Source organism: Arvicola amphibius, chromosome 10 (assembly GCF_903992535.2).
Source record: "Arvicola amphibius chromosome 10, mArvAmp1.2, whole genome shotgun sequence".
Taxonomy (NCBI): domain Eukaryota; kingdom Metazoa; phylum Chordata; class Mammalia; order Rodentia; family Cricetidae; genus Arvicola; species Arvicola amphibius.
Genome location: NC_052056.1, coordinates 108578097 through 108600706, shown reverse-complemented (window position 1 = coordinate 108600706; position 22610 = coordinate 108578097). Strand labels below are relative to the sequence as shown.

Sequence of the window (22610 nt, the reverse complement as noted above, 5' to 3'; positions counted from 1 at the left end):
AATAGTTCAGGCCACACTGTTTTTACTGAGCTCAGACCCAAACTGCTCTTCCATGGTCCTGGATCCTCAGAGTGTCGGAGCAGTTGTTTGTGACAAACGGTCCTCTGGACAGAGACTGCTTCTCCATGGGTAGCAAACTGCAGCTACCCATCCATTTCTTCTGCCTCCTGAATAAGTAAAACTGGGGCTGGGCAGATGGCTCAGTGGTTAAGAGCCCTGGCTGCTCTTCCGGAGGACCTGGGTTCGATTCCCAGCACCCACAGGATGATTCACACAACTATCTATATGGTTCCAGTCTCAGGGGATCTGCTGCCCTTTCCTGGTCTCTGTGTGGACTGCATACATGTGGCATTCATAGGTACAAGCAGGCAAAACACCCATAAAATAGAATTGTAAAGTTTTCAGTAAAAATAAGTAAATAAAGCAGCAATGCAAGGAACTCTTGGCCTTAGAACAAATGCCCCATGCATCTGGAAGGTTTCCCCGTCTCTGACCCCCACTCCCACCCCACCCTACACCTCCACCCTATATCCCCACCCCAACCCTCCACCCTTATCCCTACCCTATATTCCCACCCCCACGTCCACCCTACATCGCCACCCCCACCCTATACCCTCATCCCTACCCCACACCCCCCACCATCACCCCCACCTCTACCCCACTCTTCACCCCCACCTCAGGCCTCCTCTTCTGGATTCCCCAGATTCTGGAAACAAATGACATTAGCCAGGGAGCACCCATCACTGGATATCTGTAGGTTTTACATGTGTGAATTAGCCAATTGCAGAGCAAAGCTTCTCAGCCAAAAACTGTGTCTGTGCCAATATTCTCAGAACGTACCTTGTCATTCCTCCCTAAACCTCGGCCATAACATCTCTCTGCATAGCATTTGCATTGTATTATCAATACACAGGCATTACCAAAATTCTGGGCATGATCTGAAGGCCACGGGAGCTTCTACAGAACCTATGCAAACATCATGCCATTCACACAGGAACTTGATCATCTACCATCCTGTGTTGATATCCACAAGGGGTCTGGGAACCACGGGGGACGGTGTTTTTACTCCCAACTCTCCTCCATCTCTCAGGCTCTATTTCAGAAGAACACTGCTCCCTCCACCCCCACAAGCTCCCCAGTCGATGCTTATGACAGCAGACAGTTATACATACATGTAAGCAAAGTATGTGTGCATGCGTGCACATGGGCATACAGTTTATGTTCCCTTCACTGCAGAGGGTCAGAATCACAGATGCTACGTCCTGACTAAAGAGAGATCTTTCCCACATCCATTTCCAGGCGATTGCTTTTCAAGGTCACTGAAAGGTGTGTTCCTAAGCAGATGGCAGCCTTAGGATTGGCTGGCCAAGCCTGAATGGCAGGTGGGTCCCTCCATTTTTTCATGAAGTTGTAATTAACCTGCTCTTTGCCTCCCACAGGCTCCACCTTTGGGAATGAAGAGCAGCCACCTCTGAAGCCAACTCTGCCTTCTAAGGACACACCCAAGGGAGCCAGCCGGGCAGCCCCTGCATCTGCCTCCAATGCAACAACACCACGCAGAAGTTTACTTCCGGCACCCAAATCCACCTCCACGCCTGCTGGTAAGACCTTCTGCCTCTCAGGAGCTCCACAGTGGAGTCTTTGAAAGCCACTATGTCCAACAGCTGCTTAGAAGAGATGACCGAGGAGTCTTAAGAGGCATTTAAAGTTAATAAATACCACAACATATTCCTGTGTTTACACTCTCCTCCGCCTGTCTGCTAACCCTCTCAATGACACCATTTTGGTTTGAGGAAGCAAGAGCCAAGCTGTTTTTAAGAAGACTGGCTCTTGGCTAGGGGCAAATCTTGGCTCTTGAAACCATTTGAAAGGCTTTGGGGGCAAGCTCAGTCTGGGCCTCAGAACGCAACGGGAACTGCTGCCCTCTGCTGGCTGTGAACTTAAGTCGGCAAAACTGGACAGACCCCCGCAGATTGGGTAGCTTGTGTTCCAGCAATGGCTCCAGAGCTATGGTTGTGTCGGTGACTAGCTCCATTTAAGTAGCGCAGACAACCTGCCTCTCCATGCCCCACGCATGTGCAGGGATTCCAGAGAAGGCCACTGTGGCCAGACACTGCCCAGGTGGCCCACGATTGGCTCCGTCTTGCTCCATATCTCACACAAGGAACCCGTCCCCCTTAGCAGTGTCTGTGGGTATGGTCCTATTCTCCATTGTGAGGTTCAGCATTGTGAAGACAGAACGGAGGCTGAGCCCGGATCCACTGTAGAGGGCGCATTCAGATCGTTGGTTTTCCTCCCCATTTTCCTGATTATAGCCAGATGTCTACCACTGTGCATGCATAAATACATATGGCTTTTTGCGTCCTTAAGAACTGGATGGCTTTGCGAGCTGCAAGGCACGGTTAGGTTTTGTTCTTCTTCTTCTTCTGTCTGCTTGGCTCAAGCTAGAGTCATCTGGGAAGGAGAATGTCAGCGGAGAAAATGCCCTCACCAGAGTGCCTATAGGCAAGCGTTGGGGCATGTTCTCCGTTAATGGTTGATGTGAGAGGGTCTGGCCCACTTTGGACATTGTGCTGTCCTGGGCTTGGGCTCCCAGATTATGTAACAAAGCAGGCTTAACCAGCTGTGGGAAGCAAGCTAGGAAGCAGCATTCTTCTGTGGCCTCTGCGTCAGTTGCTGCTGACTTCTCTTCGTGATGAACTACAGTTGAAAGATGCCAACAAGCTCTTGTGCAGTTGTAGTTGTTGTTTTATCTTTGCTCTTTGGGGGCCTGCCACCCAGCTCCCAAATAATCACGTGGAGACTTATTCTTTATTATAATTGCCTGGTCTTAGCTTGGCTTCCTTCTAGCCAGATTTTCTTAAATTAGCCCAAATACCTTTTGCCTCTGAACTTTTACCTTTCTTTATTTCTGTATTTCTCTTCTTTCCTTCTTAGTCCATGTCTGTGGCGGTGTGGCTGGCCCCCAGCATCCTCTTCTCCTTTCCTAACTCCTCTCTCCTCTCTTTTTCCCTTCTATTTATTCTCTCTACCCAGAAGCTCCACCTCTCTGTGTCCTGCCTAGCTATTGGATGTTCAGTTCTTTATTAGACCAATCAGGTATTTTAGACAGACAAAAAATCACAGCTTCAAAAATCCTGAAGTGTGACAGATGCTATATATCAATGACAGCCTTTCTGGGGCATTCCTGTCAGGAATAAAAAATATTCCACTGCCCTAAAGAGGACTTAGTCAGCAGGCTGCAGAATCACAAACACGTGTGTTGTTCGATGTGGGCTCTAGGAATCTTCCCCCAAAACAGAAGAACAAAAATCCAGTGCATCGGTGTCTAGAGTTGAAGAAGACTGAGAGTCCCTCACCTGTCTGTTCATAGGGACTAGACAGAAGCACTTCCGGGATGCTCGGCAGTATGGCTGACCTAAGATGGGGAACGGTTTTCTCTAAATAGGGACATGTGACACCATTTGTATGTTTATACTAAGAAAAGAAGTAGAAAAATAAACTATGAATTTTAAAAAGACTATGCACAGGGGAAAAAGGGAGATTTAGGAGGAAGACTAGAGATTGAAGTCGAAGACAGTATTTGGACACTTGTTTTTTGGTCTCAATATGGAGTGCAACTGTATACTGCCGCTAAGTTCTAAAAGAGCAGATCTGAGCCATCCTGCAGAAGCTGGGCACGATGCTGTGCAGATGTCATCCCATCAGTCAAGAGGCAGGTGGAGCTCTGTGAATCTGAAGCCAGCGTGGTCTACATAGCAAGTTTCAGTCCAGCCAGGGCAAAATAGCAGGGCCCTATCTCAATTAACCGATGAATAAATGAGTACATGAGCTAATAAATAAATAAGTTCCTGTTGCGGCAGAACCATGGAAAGACTTAATTCAGCCCAATGATTCGGCATGGCTCCCTGCTTCCATATTCCCTAGACGACTCAGGAAGATTCCAACAGGGATGCCAGAACAGGTTGTCAGTAATCTATCCTGTTGGTGGTGCTGCCGCATCGTGACGCTGCGTGTTCTGATAGTCTAAGTTTGTGTGCCACGCGACAAGATGACACAAAGGCATGTCACTTGTATTTTAATAGATAAAACTTGCCTGAGGATCAGAAAAGTAAAACAGCCCCACTGGCCATCCTTATAGACCAGGCAACAGTAACACACACCTTTAATCCCAGAGCCACACCAGCTGCCATGGAAACAAGGCAGTAGCAGGGCATGCCTTTAATCTCAGAACTAGAGAAGATTATAAAAAGGGAGGAGACAGCTCTCAGGCTCAGTCTCATTCTGAGATTCCTGGAGTCAGGATCGCCATTTTGGACTGAGGTCGAGGTAAGAGCCAGTGACTGGCTGCTTTGCTTTTCGGATCTTCAGGTTGAACCCCAATTTCTCTCTCTCTGAGTTTGTATTAATCATACTTCATATGGGTGACACGTGAACTCATCCACAGTCGATCTTTAAGAAGGGATCTCAGCTCTGTCCACTGAAAAGTTGTAAGTAACTAAAGCAAGAGTAATGAGCTCAGGTTGTATCAAAATGTAGTTACCATTTAAAATAGGCAGGAGCGAGCTAACGAGGCAGCTCAGTTGATAAGTTACTTGCCATGCATGCATAAGAACCTGAGTGTGATCCCTGGAGTACATGTAAAACATCTGGGCATGGTGGTATATGCTCGTAATCCCGGCACCAAGGAGGAGATGGGTAGATCTCAGGGGCTTTGGTGGCCAGCCAACCTGATGTGTGAGTTCCAGGTCAAGGTGAAGACACTGCTATCTCAAAAGAGAAGGTGAATGGCATCCTAAAGAAAGATACCTGGAGTTGACCTCTGGGCTCCATATGCACATATGCATGTGCACGCTCGCACGCGCGCACACACACACACACACACACACACACACACACACACACACACTGAATAAATATATTGTTCCATGTTAAAATGGGGAATTTTAGACCCCAGGACAACGCAGTAGGATAAGCTCATGGGTAAACACATTGACCGGCTGAGTGCTTTAGTGGAGGCAAAGTTAAATGAAAGTGGGATATATTAAGTGTTGAAAATAAAGAGAAAGCAGGTTTTAAAAAAAAAACATTTTGTTAAGTACTTCTGCTACTTAGGTTGTCTGACGTACCGTTTCTTTCGCATTTTATATAGAAACACTTCCCTCTCTGAGCCAGTGTGTCTTTCCTTCAGGTCAGAACGTAGTGTGGCCTCTTCAGGGACTTTCCCGTTAATGGCTCTTCTCGCCCAGGTTATTATTTAAGGATTCCTGTGTCCGCCGTCTCTCTGACCCTGATTTCACTAGCCGGCCTGGAACTGGCTATGTGGATCAGGCTAGACTTGAACTCACAGATTTGGCCTCTCGAGTGCTGGAGCTAAAGGGAGGCACTCCCATGTCCAGACTCGCACGCCTCTTTTCCTTTATCCCAAATGCTTTGCCACCAACAGGGAACCCAGAATACCCCAGGCTACTAGCAAATAACCCATTGAAAGAGGGAGAGGCCCTGCTCCCTGCTGGTTCTCTCCACTGGTGACTCTGGGGCAAGGAGACAATGAGAGCTAGAAATTACTTGAGACTTTCTGTGGGTGCTCAGCAAGGTGTGCCGGCTCCCCGGAGTAAGCGAGAGGCATGCCCCGCCCTTTCCGCTAGTCTGTGGTCAATAGGAGCGCTTTAGTGCAGTACCACGAGGAAGAGTGCTTCTTATGAGCCCACAGAAACAAAGCCCAAACCAGAGGCCCACATGGCAGGCACAGCGGGCAGGAGCCCCCCAGCTCTCCCTCTACAGTGTCTTCTCCATGGCTGGCAGCTATTTCGGTTTTGCTCTGTGAGTTCTGTGTCCTCCTCCAGGGTCTGCAGCAAATCACAGCCCCAGCCATAAAACACTTAGCTAATTCCTAGTGCAATTTGTAAGTATTGACCATAACTACTCAGAACTATCCTTGCATGGAACTGGTAATCTCAGCATTTGATTTTCAAGAGATAGACAGACAGACAGGCAGATAGATAGACAGATAGACAGATAGATAGATAGAGAAATCATTTTAAAGACTTTTGTTTTATATAGGGTGTTTTTTTTTTTTTTTTTTTTTTTTTTTTTTTTTTCGAGACAGAGTTTCTCTGCAGCTTTTTTTAGAGCCTGTCCTGGACCTAGCTCTTGTAGACCAGGCTGGCCTCGAACTCACAGAGATCCGCCTGCCTTTGCCTCCCGAGTGCTGGGATTAAAGGCGTGCGCTACCACCGCCTGGCATTAAATTGTAATACGGAATTTCTCACTTGGCACTTATTGCATGGCTCTGCCTTTCTCCGTGAATTAAAATCAAGTTTTCTGCTGGTGTATGTTGTCATAATAATTGACCCACAGAGGGCAGGGCTGCGATTGGTCACATACCGGACAATTGCATGGCTTGGGCTGTGAGGTTGGGAATCAGTTCTTAGACAGCATCCTTACTGTTTTAACCCTACATGGGAAACGGCTCCTCGTCTTTCTCCTTCTCCCTCTCCCCCTCTTCCTCCTCCTCCTCTTCTCTTTCCTTCTTTTCTTCTCTTACTCTTCCTTTTCCTCCTCTTCCTTTTTCTCCTCTTCCTCCTCTCCTCCTCTTTCTCCTGTTGCCTCCTCTTCCTTGCCTTTCTTTTCTTTGCTTTGCCCAACACAGGCCATCAAACTCTGAGCCTTTTCATGCTCTTCCCACTGAGCCACATCCCAGCTCCGGCAGCATTTCTGAACTTGCCAATATGAATATATAGAGGCTTTCATGCCTCTATACCACCTGCTTAATGACTCTCATCTACTGTTGAAGATGGCCTGTACCAGCAACAGGATAGTCCCTCAGAGTGTTCAGTTGTATCTTCTAACCTGGATTTCTAATGGGAAGTTTTTGTGGGGGATGCTTTTTTTTTTTTTTCCTGGTTCATTCCTCAACAAGTGTCTAAGCGCGTGCTGTATCCATGATTTAGATGCAAGGATAATTAGAACAGCTGTTCCCTTAGGAACTCACAGTAAGGAAAATGGATTTATAACTTAATAATTAGGGTGGAAGCAAGAGATTCATAATCTTCTATCTGAAGTCTAGTTAATTCTAGCAAGCCAGAAAGCCATCGTGAGGTGGAGGTAAGGCAAAATGGCTTGCTCTTTATTGATGACTTACCTAATAATTTCTGTATGGTGCTTGTTTAGTCGCTAAGTATTTGCCATTTGCCTACTTCCCAAGTCCTGAAATGGTGCAGGGTATTCAGGCAAGGGCAGTGTGACACAGGCATTGGCAAGGGCAGTGTGACACAGGCATTGGCAAGTCTAAACATCCAAGGAGCAAAAAGGAAAACCACAAACACCGGGCTTGGTGCTTCCTAACCCCAAAGCAAAGTCAAAAGCAAACGGAGGAGCAGGCTGTCACTCATCTTTCTCCCTGTCACAAATGTTGAAGTCATAGGGTTGAGAATTGACAACTGCAGCGAGGACTGGCGAGGTTTTACAAATGGAAACGCACTCTGAAGCTTCTTCTCATGATATTCCGTGTAGCCAGGAAGATGGCTCAGTGGATAAAGGTGCTTGCTGCCGTGCCTGGCAACCAGGGCTTGATCCCCAGAAGCCATGTGGTGGAAGGAGAGAGCCCACGCCATACATGTTCTGTTGCTCAGGCTGTAAGTGGAGGGTCCCCTAGTATTTCAGGACCTTGGCCTTGGACCTTGGAGAGGGCTTTATCTCAAGATCCTCATGAAAAGCTTTTGTGTTGTTCACATGTCAAATATGAACCATATAATTTTACAGAAATAGCCGGGCTTCATGCATTGACTTGGTAACAGGGCCGCACCAGTCTGATAAATAGGAAAGTGTTTTCAGTTGAAACTATTGATCAGGATATAGATTACATCGTGGTCAACGTGCCTCTGATTCTGTCAGGCGTATATGATGGAGCATATAAAATACACCTCTTGCTGTGCTAAGCTGGGAAAGGATTTCTTCTGGTTATGTAGAAAATGCCTCATGGTTTAAGTTTCTTTCTACCTAATAAAAATATTCCCCTAGACTCGCAAGGCTGTCAGTCTACAGACTACAAACCCCAGGTGTCATAAAAATGACTTTTGCCTCTTTAGAGGAATGTTGAATTAAGCTTCACACAGGAGGGATTTCTGGGCATACTGTAATTTTCAAAATGTGAGTAGCTGCTCAAAGTCATCTGCGTGTGTTCACGGGAAAGGTTGATGCTCGGGGACCAGGAAGATGCTGCCACCGGCTTTTCCTGCTTCATCCTTGCTGCTCACACACTGCCCGCCCTTCCTGACTACATATTACATAAAGAAATTGGGAAAGAGCTGGAAAGAAAGACTGAACATTAGAAAAAGAGAGAAGGCAAGCAGTGGGCCATTGTCTGTTGCTGGGATGTTTGTTGAAGACAGTTGAGGGGAGGGGTTGTTCTTAAAAGCCATGCCTGGCTCCCATGACTTCTTGTGCTTAACTCTGAGAGCAAGCTCACCTTGGATAATAATGAGAATATCATAGGCCTCACAGCGTGGTTATTCCTGTTGGCTCAGGGATGTTCACCAACATCCCAGAAGGAGAACCGGGAGGCAACGAGACAGAGTTCAGCTAGAAGCAGCATCAGCAGTTCAGTGTAGATGCTCCTCTTATTACTCGGTGTTGAGCAGCCTCCCCTGGGCCAAGTTTGAATTGCTATCACGGGCTGAACTGATTTGTCATTGTGAAGCCAATGGGAGGACCAGCGGTCGTGTGGGGCGCATAGAACAGGCTGGAGGAGAGCAGGAGAATTCAGAATGTTTCTAGAAGAAAAATGAAAGCAATAAATATGAAAGCCCTTTGTGTGGTGTGAGGTCACTGAGCCCAGAAGATGGGATTTGGATGATGTATGCTGTGTCTGCTAAGGGGAGCTCCCCACATCATCAAGAGAGCCATGTGAGGGTTGTTCCGGAATGACCCGTGTGCTGTGCTATCCAGCCAAAAGAAGGGTCAGAAGCGTGCCATTCTCTAAGATGTCCCAGAAGCAGGGACTGATGGATATGTTTGTGGGCATCCACTCCATCCACACACAGGCACCGAGAGCCTTCTCTGAGTTAAGCGTTGTACTGGTTACCTGGGACATCTTGATAGATGCGATAAGACGACCCTTGTCCCCACGTGGCACAAGGTGTCACATAATTACACACCTAATTGTTTTACTACAGTTGTAATAAGGACCATGAAGGGGAAATGAATACACAGGAAGGTGTGTGGTGTAAAGGGCTGAGGCTGAGTGTGGAGATAACACCGGGTAGAAGGAGCCCGACTTTTGAGAGAAGTTGCCAGCCATTGCTGATATGGAGGAATAAACCTGTCTCCCCCTAAAAATCTCAGTCAGGGAGTTGCTAGCAATTAGATGCCTTGCTAATTTGAATGTATGTATATGTATGTGTATGTGTATATGTACATGTACATGTATATGTATATATGGACGTACGTATGTACGTACACACACACACACACACACACACACACACACACCGACACAAATACTCTCTCCTTCCTTCCCCCTGACAAAGGAACTTGGAAGCTATAAAATGATGGAAAGACCAGCAACCCTCTCTCGACAGTTAGCGGGCTGGGGGTCTGTCTGTCCCCAGGGTGACGTGAGAAGTGGGAAGGAATCGTCTCTTTCCTCTGCTGTCCCCTCTAATCCTTTCCTTGAACGCTCCGCAGGAATAGTATTTGATAATAGCTTCCTAGGGCACTCGCACAGTGCCAGGCTGGACACAGCACTGGCCCACCTTGACCCAAAGCCACCAGCAGGCTGGTGTAAAGCCACCCTTGTTTTTGTAGGAGTGTTCTTCAAAAGTGGGATTCTAACATCTCAGCTCTTAGGTCAGAGCTTGTAGGGGGATTGTAGCTAAAGGATTCATACCTGTCGCTTGCCCACTCCGCCTGTCGACCCTAAGGAAATGTGGGAGCGAGTCCAGCAGGAATTCATGCAAATGGTGTTATGGCTTCCATGCTGGATTTTGACAGCTGTACCTTGCAGAAATCTGCCCATGGTGCCGTGTGTGCCATTGCTATGCTAGCTGATACCGTGGTGCTGCCCCACCTCTTTATTTGGGGAGTGGGGAACTTTGAATTGTACATCGTTGTTTTTAAAACTTTGAGTTCCCATCCAGGCTTGCATGATCCGGCGCATTGCGTTGATGCGATCTTAAACACTAACAGTGGGTTTGGGAGTAGAGACGTAGTCTTCATGGGGTGCAGAGAAAATCCTAAGTTCAAGAAAGAGACAAATGCCAGTTAGCCATTTGACAAGACAGATGGGAAAGAATGACATATTTCCCAGGCAGGGCACAGTCTTCGTATCTTGTATCTCTCAGCAGTCACACAGCCATCAGATACTGGAGCCATTCTGGACCCTATCCTTAGCCAATCAAGTCTTCCAGCCTCGTGAATACCAGTGCTGAGGGACACAGTTCAAGCCCCTGCACTCCTGCAGGATGCCTTTACCTTTCTCCATCTGGTCTGGTCCTGCTACTCCCTGGCTTAGGACGCTTTAGCAGTCCCAGCTGCCTGTGGATCCAAGGCCCATAGTTAAAACCTCAGCCACCCACCTCCTCCCCTGCCATGTCACCTTCTCCCCTGCCTTCCATCTTCTCCCTGCCATGCCACCTTCTCCCCTGCTGTGCCACCTCCTCCCCTGCCTCTCACCTTCTCCCTGTCCCCCACCTTCTTCCTGCTCCCCACCTTCTCCCTGCCGTGCCACCTTTTTGTACCTCCAGCTACATTGCTAAGCCGAGCCATGCTGCTCCTCTGTGATTTCTCTCCCACTGTTCCCTCCATCCCTCATCCTTTTCTTTTAGGTTCTGATTCCCAGTCACTACTGCAACATCGCTGCCCACCCAATGTTCGCGCCACTTATTGGCCACGTAGCAATGACGACGCAGACACTCGGTCATCTTGGTGACCACCACACCAACATAAACATACTCTATGCCATTCTTCACCCAAGGGCTCTTGTCTATCTTCCTAAACACCAAGTGATATGATAAAACTCCGCTTTTCCTCTGCTTATAGATGGGGAGCTGGCTTTCCCAGCGTCAGAGTATCTAGGCAGCTGATCAAGACTTAGGGTGGGGTCTGTCTTTCTCTCTTTGTAATATACCACTTTTATTTATCTATTAAAAGACTGGCTGGTTGTAAAGGACAATGACTCTGACTTAAGGTTCCCAAATAGGACATGAATATGTACCTTCATGAGATCAGTTACAGTTTGCTGAATTTTGTGAAATGGGGAATGCAGACACCACTCAAGAAGAGTATGTGTTAATTATTCTCGTGTCGCGTAAAGACTCGTTCTCCAGCTTCACCACGACTCTTGAGGAATCATACTGAGAAGCAACAGTCAGCATAGGGGCACAGAAAACAGGAGCCTGAAATACATCGTCCTCCGTTCTCAAGAGTGATTCTGAACGTCAGTGTATGAGGGGGAACTGTCTAGTTAGCCCATAGATGCACTGTTAAGTAACAGGGCAGCATCAACATTAACAGATCAAACTGACATTGTAGCCCCTTGATAAGTTGGTTGGAGAAACCTGGTAAGTTGCCCAAAGTTACAAAAACAGAAGACTGCAAGCTTGGATTAAACCCATGCATTTAAGTACAAAGCTCACACTGTATCCAGAGCCCCGTACTTGGAGCTGGCACAGGGTGGATGTGACATCAGTGGCCTGTGTCACACATGAGAAGTTACCCAGTAGAGCATGAGCCAGCAGGAAACTTGTCTGGACACCTTCTTTCTTTTTAATTGTGCACACCTTTTGACTTTTGAAAAGAGCACTTAGAACAATAATTTGTTTCCACGTGACCGCTGGAAAAAGTGGAAAAAATTATGTATGAGCCTTGGTGAGTTGCTTGTTCCTACCGTGTAGCATTTGCATGGTGGGGGTTGGGTGGGGATGCACTTAAAATTGGAACCAGACTCCCATAGTGGTTACCAATAATAGCTCTGTGACCTTGGCTCTGTAACACTCACACCTTCGCATTAGACGGAAAGGACGAGCACCAGCCTCATTAGGTGTGACTGAGTACCCCAGGCTAGCTCAGCACCTACAAGCCAGAGTTCTGTGTTAGTCCCATTCAGCCTGCTGTTTAAAAATGCAAGGTGAGTGCGTTATAAACAGCAGGCAGTAAGATTCCCCAAACCCTGCCTTTCATAATGCCATCCTACTGGAGATTGGGTTTCAATGCACAAATCCTCAAGGGGCGGGCAGAAGGCAGGTTCTAAATATATATCAGTAATAGGGCTGAGGGGATGGCTCGGAAACTGAAATGCCTGCCTTGTGAGGACCTCGGTTTGATCTTCAGAACACGAGAAATCTAGGCATGGCGGTGCATTCTTGAAATCCCAGCACTAAGGAGGCAGAGACAGGCAGTTCCCTGAATGTCACTAGCCACCTACCCTAGCCGCATTGGCCAGTCCCAAGTCCCAGGGAGAGACTCTGTTTCAGCGTATCTCTGGTATACACATCTGCTTTGGATAGGTGTGTACATATCTCTGGTCCACACATTTGCTTTGGGGAGGTGTGTACATTTCTCTGGTACACACATCTGCTTTGGATGTGTGTACATTTCTCTGATACACATGTCTGCTTTGGATAGGTGTGTACGTAACTCTGGTATACACGCCTGCTTTGGATGGGTGTGTATGTATCTCTGGTACACGCGTCTGCTTTGGATAGGTGTGTACATAACTCTGGTACACACGTCTGAATTCCCCACACTGCCCTAGTCTGCTTCTCTGTTGATGTGATAAGTGCCATGACCAAAACCAACTTGGGGACAAAAACGGTTTAGTCGGCTGACAGGTCACAACCCATCATGGAGGACTCAATATCAAGACAGGAACTCAAGGCAGGAACCTGGAAGCAGGAACGAAAGCAGAGGGCAAAGAGGAATGTGGCTGCTGGCAGTGACTTGCTCAGCTACTTTTCTTACGTATCCCAGGCTCACCTGCGTAGGGATGGTACCGCCCATGGTAGGTTGGGCCCTCATCCATCAGTTAGGAGTCAAAAAAGCGTCCCACAGACAAGTCCAAGAGCTGATCTGATGGAGGCAGTTCCTCAGTTGAGGGTCCTTCTCTCCAGGTGTGTCAGGTTGACAATGGCTACTCACTTATGACTGTGAAGCATGGGGGATCTTTTGGAGGGTGGGAGCTAGGCAGCCATTGCAGTAGTGTCTCAGTAGATCACCCCGGGCGTCCTTAATCCCTCTGCACTGGCCATGAAGGGACTCTTCCCCTGGAGAGGGAAAACATGGACCCCTAAGTAATTCCTTTTCTTATGCTCTTGAACGCATTTCGAAGTTAAATTACCAAGTAAAATGAGGCAAATAACCAGATAAATTCAGAAGAGGAGATGGTGGGTGGGCTCTCAAGGCCTCCAAATCACAGCCCCCTGAGGCCTCAGTAGACCAACCGTCGATGTGTGGGGCCATATAAACCTTTAATACTGCTCTCAGGACTTCGGAGCTGGAAATGGGTCAGGGATTGCGTGCATTCGGACATGTTAAAACCTAAAACTACTGGCAGTGAAGGACGGTCTTAAAATGTTTGAAGAGGGGGAGTCGGCAAAACATAATTTCAATATAGGGGAAGGGCTGTTCTGCAAAATAAATGAACAATCCATATCAGGGAGGAAAAACAGGCACAGTATCTACCATTCACGTGCTTGCAATTAGGTCTCTGTTAAATGAAGACAAACATATGATTGCTGTACAGAGACCTTTGGAGTCTGTCAGATTACATGCCTGGCTTGTCAGTGCCAGCTGGGTGTGGGCCTGGAGAGAGTTCCTCATGCACACTGTCTCATGGGAGCACGAACGACTGGACATGTAGTTGACAATGGCAGTTTACCTAGCAATAGTGAGCAGACTTCAGCTTTCTGAGGGAAGGCACTCTGCTGCCCCAGTCATCTCCTAAGGGCATCTACACATGCCGCTAGGTCCCCCGTGCCCAGGTTATCCCTCCGGCCCCACCAGCTGGAATAGCCAGGAAGGCTCAGCTACAACCGAGGGGGTTGGTGATCTCTAGGTCACCTCTGGAAATGAATTAGAGCCCAATGAGGTCCCCAGTGGCTCGGCGGGTATTTGTACCTATCCCATCCCTCCCTGTCCTCAGTAGACCAAGTTGGTGCCTAAGTACAATGACATTTTAATCCCTAGGTGTTTTGTGAGGTCATTGGGTACTGGGCCTCCTAGTGTAAGTGCTGTTGTGGTCAAACTAGAGACAAGTGGGCCCATTTCAGGTGGCACTGGGAACTAAATTCCCTTTGTTATAAATAAGTGTGTCAGCCTCCCAGGCAAAGGGGCAGGGGCGTTGAGTATAACAAAGTATCCAGCGATTTCCTTGTTGTTCTGTTTGCTTTGGATTAAGCTGCCTTCTCCACAGCAGCCTGTGTTACAGTGCCTCCCGTAACCACCCCTTTCTCTTTCTTTCCTCTTTACAAACCCTATGTAGGAGCGAAGAAAGAATCTCAGAAAGATCCAGAAGCTAACAAACCTGCCGTGTCATCTCCCAAGAGAACAGCGTCATCTTCCAGCAAGGTTCACTCACCAGGTACTTACAGGCGTGGGCGGTGCTGTTTTGGGAGGCCTGAGTTTAGCACTGAGTTTGTTCATGTGGCCAGTGATGTGTGCATGCTGGCCTGGCACCGGGGCTGGGGTTTCCTCATTCCATACCTGAGGATGTGAGTTTTACCTATAAAAACAAGAGGTTATGCCACATATATGTGGGAGAATTTCTTTGCAAAAGGATATGAGCTTTTATGAGAACATGTGAAAATAATTCAGTTGGGAAAAAAACACACTTGGAAGGGCTCAGCTCAAGTAGTATTTCATAAACAGAGAAACAGAGGCTATTTGTAATAATATCTAGCTTTGGACTGCTTCCAGTCTATGCCTAAAATAGAAGAATGTTTTAAAAGTTGAAATATGGAAATATTTATATCAGTAAAATGCCAAACAATTAAACATTAATACAGGTTAAATCACCTATATGTAAAGTGTACATCTTGGTCAGTTTTGACATGTGCTCTTACCTGTAAAGCTAACAGCTTTCAATGAGGAGAAAACATAATCCATCTTCTCCCAAAATGTCCTAATCGTCTTGTCATGCCCCTGTGCACAGCCCACCACACCCCAATCCCAACCAGCTCTGGTCTAGTCTGCCTAGTAGCTGGTGTTTCCTAAAGTCTCATGTATGCGGAATCGTGTAATACGCTTCTGTTTTACTGTCGTCTTTAGTAACCCCTTTTTCCCCACTGGTGCATACCCCAGTGTGTTAGTTACTTTGCTCTGCTGCAGCAAAACAGCGTGACCCACAGGGAACAAAGGAAGCCCTGACTGAGTGAAGTCCCAAGTGAACGCTTGCTTTTGACATGGACACAGCATGTCTGAGACCCAGTACCTCAGTCTCAGAGGGAGACAGTATGTGCAAAATACGGCCACCATTGCTTCCCCCCCCCCCCAGATCTTCACAGCCTGAAGACTGCTCCTCTACTGAGACTGTCCCTGCTGAGATTAGCTAAACTTGCTTCCGTGTTCAGCGGATGTCACAACCCCTCCTCCTTGTTTAGCTGATGTCATAACCCCACCTCTCTATATATTAAACACAGTGAGCCTCAGGGTACTTTGGTTTCTCCAGTCAAGAGCCCAGATCACCCAATCCCAAATTTTTGTCCATGTGTTCATCTGTCTGTCTGTACTTTATTTCCTCGCCACCCCAGTCAGGTCCAAACGGAAGGTCCCTAGAGGTTGTGCAAGGACTTGGTGGAGACCAAGGCAACTTAGAAAAGTAGTTTATTAGGGCTTAAGGTTCCAGAGGTGGAAGAGCTGTCACTGAGGGCAGCAGGCAGCCAGCACGGTGGCCTGAACAGAAAGCCAGGAGCTTACAACCCTTACTGTAAACAGGAAGCTTAGAGACAGGCACTAGGGATGGTGGGGGGCTTTACACCCCAAAGCCAGCCCCCAGTGATGACTTCCTCCAGCAAGGCCATACCTCCTAAGCCTACCCAAGCAGTAGCAGCAGACCAAGTGTTCAAATACGTGAGTCTGTAGGGAATAGAACTATTAGGTGGTGTGCTCCTGTTGGAAGAAGTGTGTCACTCTGGGGCGGGCTCAAGCCATGCCCAGTGCGACAGTCTTCATTTCTGCTCCCTGCAGAGCAAGATGTAGACACTTCTCCTGCACACAGCCATGTTCCACCATGATAATGGACTAAACCTCTGAAACTAGAAGCCACCCAATCAAATGCTTTTCTTTCTAAGAGTTGCTGTGATCATGGTGTGTCTTCACAGCAATAAAAGCCTAACTGAGACCCCGGATGTATGGTTCATGTAGTAACGATATGCTTAACTGCTGGGGGATGTTTGTACACTGTGGAGATGAATTGCTGTGATTGGTGTAATAGAAAGCTGAATGGCCAATAGTGAGCTAGGCAGGACCTCTGGGCAGAGAAAAAATGCTGGGAAGAAGAAGGCAGAGTTGCCAGCCAGACGGAGAGGAAGCAGGATGGGCAGTACAGAGTAAAGGTAACCAAACCGTGTAAAAGAACATAGATTAAAAGATAGGGTTTAATGCAATTTGTAAGAGCAGTTAAGAATTAGCCTCAGCTAAGACTGAGCTTTTCTAATTAATAAGTCTCCATGTCATTTTTGTGAGTTGGCAGCCCAAAGAAAACTCCGACTACACTTAACTTCTTTAAATTGCGCCAAATTATTTCCTAAAGTAATCTGTTGTTTGCGTTTCCAGCAGTAGTGCCTAAAGCTTTCAGTTCCCCCACCTCCTTGCCAATGCCTACTGTGCCTGCTTATGACTTTCAGGGAAGCCCCTGCTTCCACTTACTGGCGAATTACAAAGGATCAGACACACAACACAGATGAGCATCGGGGTGAAGTGTCCTTAGGATGGGAACCAGAAAGGTCCCCTGCTGACAGCATCCACCCCTGTGGCTTTAGAGAGTGCTCTCTAGATGTGTCTAGCCAGGCCAGAAACTCCAGACCCCACGTTTTAGGGGTGCCTAGACACTTCGGCACATAGGTAGACTTGCTTATTCCCACAACCCCAGCCTTCCCTCCTCCTCAGAGGTCAAGGGTGATTAATTGCATTCAGGTAAAATGGCAGTAAAATAGCCCGCAGACGTGGCCACAGGCCAGTCAGATGGAGGCAGTTCCTTGTTTCCCTTGTTCCTGGGTTACTCTAGTTTGCGTCAAGATGACAGAAACCAAGCAGCACACTGGACAACCCCTGGCAAACAGTAGTCCTGTTTCATACTGAGTAGGAAGAGTTCTGTCTCACAAATCCTTCTAACTGTGCTTACGTTCATAAAAACAAAGGTATCCTCAAGTCCACAAGAAACTCCCTTGTGTGTCCTTGGGATCTGCCTCTGCCAGGACGATGACCACGGTCCACAGAGGACTTTCCCTCCAACCGAGAAGCCATCAAAGCTGTGTCCAGTCCTTGCTTCCACCTTGTTTACAAGTGTGAAGGTCATGGCCTTCCGTCATATTATCAACGCGCAGGCACCAGCACAGCTCTGTTGCTGTGTCTGATAAGCTTTGCAGATTGGATTAAATCACCCTGTCCATCTCGGGCACTCCTCTGGGTAGTGACTGGATGCTGCAAATGAATTTTTAATATTTGCTTTCCATTTTCAAACACCGTGGCCTCCCCAGTGCTTCACCTTGGCACGCAAACTGTCGGGAGCTCAGACTTTGCACGCAAACAACTGTTGACATTCGCCTTTGTGCTGACGTCCAGTTACTGGCCTCCTCACTGGGACTAAGCTGTCACATGTCATTGTGGTCAGTGTACATTCCATCCACCCTAACCTGATTTATGCAGCTGGTAGGCTAGTTTGAAAGAAACTTGTGGCCGGGGCAGGACTTGGACAATGGGAATGCAGTCTAGACTTAGGGCAAGCTCCTAACCCTATGAGGTGTGCTGGAGACACAGAGTAGCCCCACAAATGAGGAAATGGGAAGCACCCTGGGCAGAGAGGAGCCAGGGACCTGGGTTGGTCCCTCTTGGACAGTTGTTCACCAGTGACCAAAGATGAATCTGATTCCTTGCTCATCCACTGGACCTTGCAGGACACCAGACATAGAGATAATGTTCAATAACAAGAATTAAGTGTTTGGGACCTTAAAAGTCTTAACATGAAGCATCTGAAATCCTAGCAAGAAGCATATCAAATCAGCTATCTGTTGGTCATGGGAAGTGAGTGCTTATGTAGCCCTTTGATCATTGCTAACTTAGAGGTAAGGACCTTGGCACGATATTGGCAAAATGGTAAATTTGTGGTGCAGCAACAGGGACCATTAAGATTCACCATCACAAACCTTTTTCAACAAAGCAGCTGTGAAGTCCATGGCCAACCTAATTTCTCAGCGCTTCCTTCCTAGTGGGGAAGCTCTGGGGGCTGGGCTTTGGCCAGCCCTTGACAGTGACTGAGAATTATGCTACAGCCAACAAGGAGCCCTAAACAAGGACGGTTTCTTTGGGTCACTTAGTGCCACAGAGTAGCTAAGCTTATTGTGTTGGCTCCAAAAGTGAGTGTTCTCAGGGGAGCTGCTGACTTAGCCAAGATGTCAGTTGCTGGGTGACTCCTGAGAGGAGAAATGTGAGCTGCCTGCTTGCATTTGACTGAATACCGGAACTTTGAATACATGAATGAAAGCAATGTAATAGTAATAGTAATAATAGTAATGCCAGCTCAAAAAGGAAATTTCAATGGGAGCATTCATTTCCTTAACCTAATGATGACAATGCTGGCTAGTTTTAGGTCAACTTGACAGAAGCTAGAGTCAGCAGAGAGGGAACTTCAATTGAGCAAATGCCTCCATGAGATCGGGCTGTAAGACATTTTCTTAATGAGTGATTGATGGGGAAGGACCCAGTCCATAGTGGGTGGTGCCATCCCTGGGATAGTGGTCCTATAAGAAAGCAGGCTGTGCAGGTCATGATGAGCAAGCCATCATCACCCTCCATCAGTTCCTGCCTCTAGGTTCCTGCCCTGTTTGAGTTCCTGTCCTGACTGCCTCAGTGATGAACAATGATATGAAAATGTAAGCCAAATAAACCCTTTCTTCCCCAACTTGGTTTTGGGTCAACAACAATAGAAACAATTGAAATAATAGAAATGGGGACTACACTTCTCTTGCAGAGGACCTGAGTTTAGTTCCAAGCACCCATGTCAGGTGGCTCACGCCTGCTTTTTTTAAAAAAATATTTATTTATTTATTTATTTATTTATTTATTTATTTATTTATTATGTATACAATATTCTGTCTGTGTGTATGTCTGCAGGCCAGAAGAGGGCACCAGACCCCATTACAGATGGTTGTGAGCCACCATGTGGTTGCTGGGAATTGAACTCAGGACCTTTGGAAGAGCAGGCAATGCTCTTAACCTCTGAGCCATCTCTCCAGCCCCTCATGCCTGCTTTTAACTCCAGTTCCTAGACTCTCTTCTGACCTGTGGTGTGCTCACATACATGTTCACATATGCACACACACATACACAGAAATGAAAGTTAAATAACTTTATAAATCTGTAATACACACACATACACACACACACACACACACACACGGCAGTGTGGGCGGAGGAAGCAGCACAGCTCAGAGCTGACCCTGTGGACTGTGCTGACGGTCAGCCTTAGTTCACTGTGGTTTCCTTGAATTTCTGGAGGAAACCTCTCCTATCATAAAGGCGCCAGACACTCAGTGCCTCGGCACGGTGACTGTGCTGGAGAGTTTTATAAAATTGCCAGCCTTCTCACCACAGAAAGATGAAAATCAGCAGTCATGGGAGAGAGGCTTCTCCTCAGAGCCTTCGACCCAGTCTTCCCATGGGTCCAACAGGAAACCTCTCCTCGCTTCTGCTGAGATTTGCCTCAGAAGCCACTCGCTTGTTTCTCAGTACTGAAAATGCCGTGGCAACGCACAATTCAGGATTGAGATGCCTAAAACCTGCCAGTACGTTTTCTGGAATAGAACATAGTTTCGTCACATGAAGGCAATTTTTGAGGAGCAATTCTGCCTAAGTCCCCGAAATTAAGGCGTGTCACCTGTGAGGTTGCACCTCAGTCTCTGTGGTCTTGTTAAGACTATTAGAGTGTCTATTCATGACTGTTACCATGTCTGCTGCTAAATTGTTCATCATATGAGACCAACGGCACGTCACACACAGTCCACCTTGTCCTGTGTCTCCATGTGTCAGACGCTGGGTTTGGGGTTTGTATCCTGATCCTGGGATCTCAGAAAGGAAACAAAAGTCAGAAGAGAGAGAATGAGCCCCCGAAAAACTCAAGGCGGCACAGGGACAACTGCATGAACACAGGAAGGCCATGTCTGAGATATCAGGTCATGGCCACCTGCAGGCTCTCTGGCTGCCTGTAGGGAGAAGGTGTCTCTGTGCCTCAATGGAGGGATGGTGGCCCGTGGGTCCTTAATCATGACGGCCTTCTTTCCAATGGGCTCTTTCCCGGAGCCTTACCTTCCTCAAACTTCAGCCTAAAATGCCCCTCTCTGTCCCTCCTTCCCTAACCCTGTCATGCCCTTCTCTGTCCCTCACTAACCCTGCCATGCCTGTCTCCGTCCCTCCCTAACCCTGCCATGCCTGTCTCTGTCCCTCCCTAACCCTGCCATGCCTGTCTCCGTCCCTCCCTAACCCTGCCATGCCTGTCTCCGTCCCTCCCTAACCCTGCCATGCCTGTCTCCGTCCCTCCCTAACCCTGCCATGCCTGTCTCTGTCCCTCCCTAACCCTGCCATGCCTGTCTCCGTCCCTCCCTAACCCTGCCATGCCTGTCTCTGTCCCTCCCTAACCCTGCCATGCCTGTCTCTGTCCCTCCCTAACCCTGCCATGCCTGTCTCCGTCCCTCCCTAACCATGCCATGCCTCTCTTTGTCCCTCCCTAACCCTGCCCTCGGACCCTGGCAAATTTCTGGTTCATTCTGGGATCTACACCACCTTGCGTTTGCCTCCGGGGAGCTTTGTGGGTAGAGTGGGGAGTGGTGGCTTCCTTCACACTGCAGTGGAAACAGAGAGAGGCTTCCTGAGGGAACCACCTCATAGCTCTGCAAAGATCATTCTACTTGTAATGAAAATAAGAAGCAGGGGGGAGTGGATGGGGATCTTAGACCATATCTGTAGCTGTGGGCATGATATGAAGTCACACTAGGGGTCCCCAAGACATTAGTGCAATAGGAACTAAGCCCCCCACAGATATTCTCACTTACTTGACCTTGACGCTGAAGAACAAGGTCACAAGAATGTCATGTAAAGGGAAGGAAGGGGCTCACAGCATTGCTTTCTGGTACATTCTCAGAAACCAGACTTCTACCCGAATTGATGCGGGATTGATTTCCCAGTAGACATTTGTCTAAAGGCAATAAGTACATAAAATAGATTCAATACAGACAATGTAGAATTTAATGTGAAGCCCCACAGCTTCTGTCTTGAATGCCAATTATAACTGTAAATTCATTATCTGGTACAGGCTGTGGGTCTGGTTGGTTTTGCTGCTTGATGCTTTTATTTATTTGTCAGACTTTTATAATGAAGTTTATCATTTTTTTTAAAAAAAAATCCCATTAAGACACAGAAAGAAAGAAAAACTTCTCGCTTCATTCTCTCCAGGCAGGCCTAAAGAAATGGCGGGCGCTGAGATTTGGTGTTGTGTTTGTTACTGTTTTCTAAGTGGAAACTTTGCACGTAAAACCGATAAGCAGACTAAATGACGTAAGCCCTAGCCTATTCTGTCCGCATAATGCTTGAAATGACAAACTGCGGGCAATTCCTTCCCTGCGCTGCAGGTCTGGAAAGCTCCTGTCAGAGGCTACAGTTGAACGGAATACCACGAGTGACCGCTCTCTTTCTTCACAGGGCACCCAAAGCAGAGAACCACTGCCCCTCGGAATGGGTTTGCACCCAAGCCTGACCTGCAGGCCCGAGAGGCAGAGCGGCAGCTGGCCCAGCGACTGAGGGACAGGTGTGAGTGGCAGGCCAGGCAGCTGGGCGTGGCTCGAGGGGAGCTGAAGAGGGCCATCCGTGGCTTCGACGCCCTGGCTGTCTCCACGCAACACTTCTTCAGAAAGGTGAGGCCATGGCTGTCATTGCTAAAGGTTTTTTCAGCTACTTGGACCCTGGAGCTGATAGCGATACTCACGGAAAGTGTGTGTAATAGTTAGGGTTTGGGGATAGAGTTGAGTCTTGTTTGTCATAGTGAATCTCCTGCAGCATTCTAGACTATTCCAGGAACCCCATACTAGTCAAAGAAACTAGTCTAAAAGGAAGAATCAATAACCTTGATTACAGAAGAAAAAAAAGTGGGCAAAAAAGAAACATACAAAAGAGCTCAAAGAGGAAACTTTGAACACGGCAGTGTGTGCTTCTTTGCATTTTCAAAACGAGATGGGCTCATTCTGGTGTTTTGACTGTGGACACAAGGAGACAGAACCTTAGCGTCATCTCCTGTGACTTCTGGTGGGACATGTACGGGGCAGGCCTGAGGGATGTGCTCCTCTGAGCTCAACAGCATGGGCTAGAGAGGGGTCTTCGCTGAGCACTGATTCTCTAGAAATGCAGAA

General features: G+C 47.6%; 1 protein-coding gene across 2 annotated transcripts in view; it reads left to right on the top strand.

Moving 5' to 3' along the window:
* Window positions 1–22610, top strand: part of Mtus2 (microtubule associated scaffold protein 2) — a 239542-nt gene that overhangs the window by 126951 nt on the left and 89981 nt on the right. For both annotated transcript variants that reach the window (XM_038346058.1, XM_038346056.1), the window contains 3 exons: window positions 1440–1601; window positions 14480–14578; window positions 21907–22118. In XM_038346058.1, the coding sequence (XP_038201986.1) occupies window positions 1440–1601; window positions 14480–14578; window positions 21907–22118 (473 nt within the window). The remainder of the gene's footprint in view (window positions 1–1439; window positions 1602–14479; window positions 14579–21906; window positions 22119–22610) is intronic.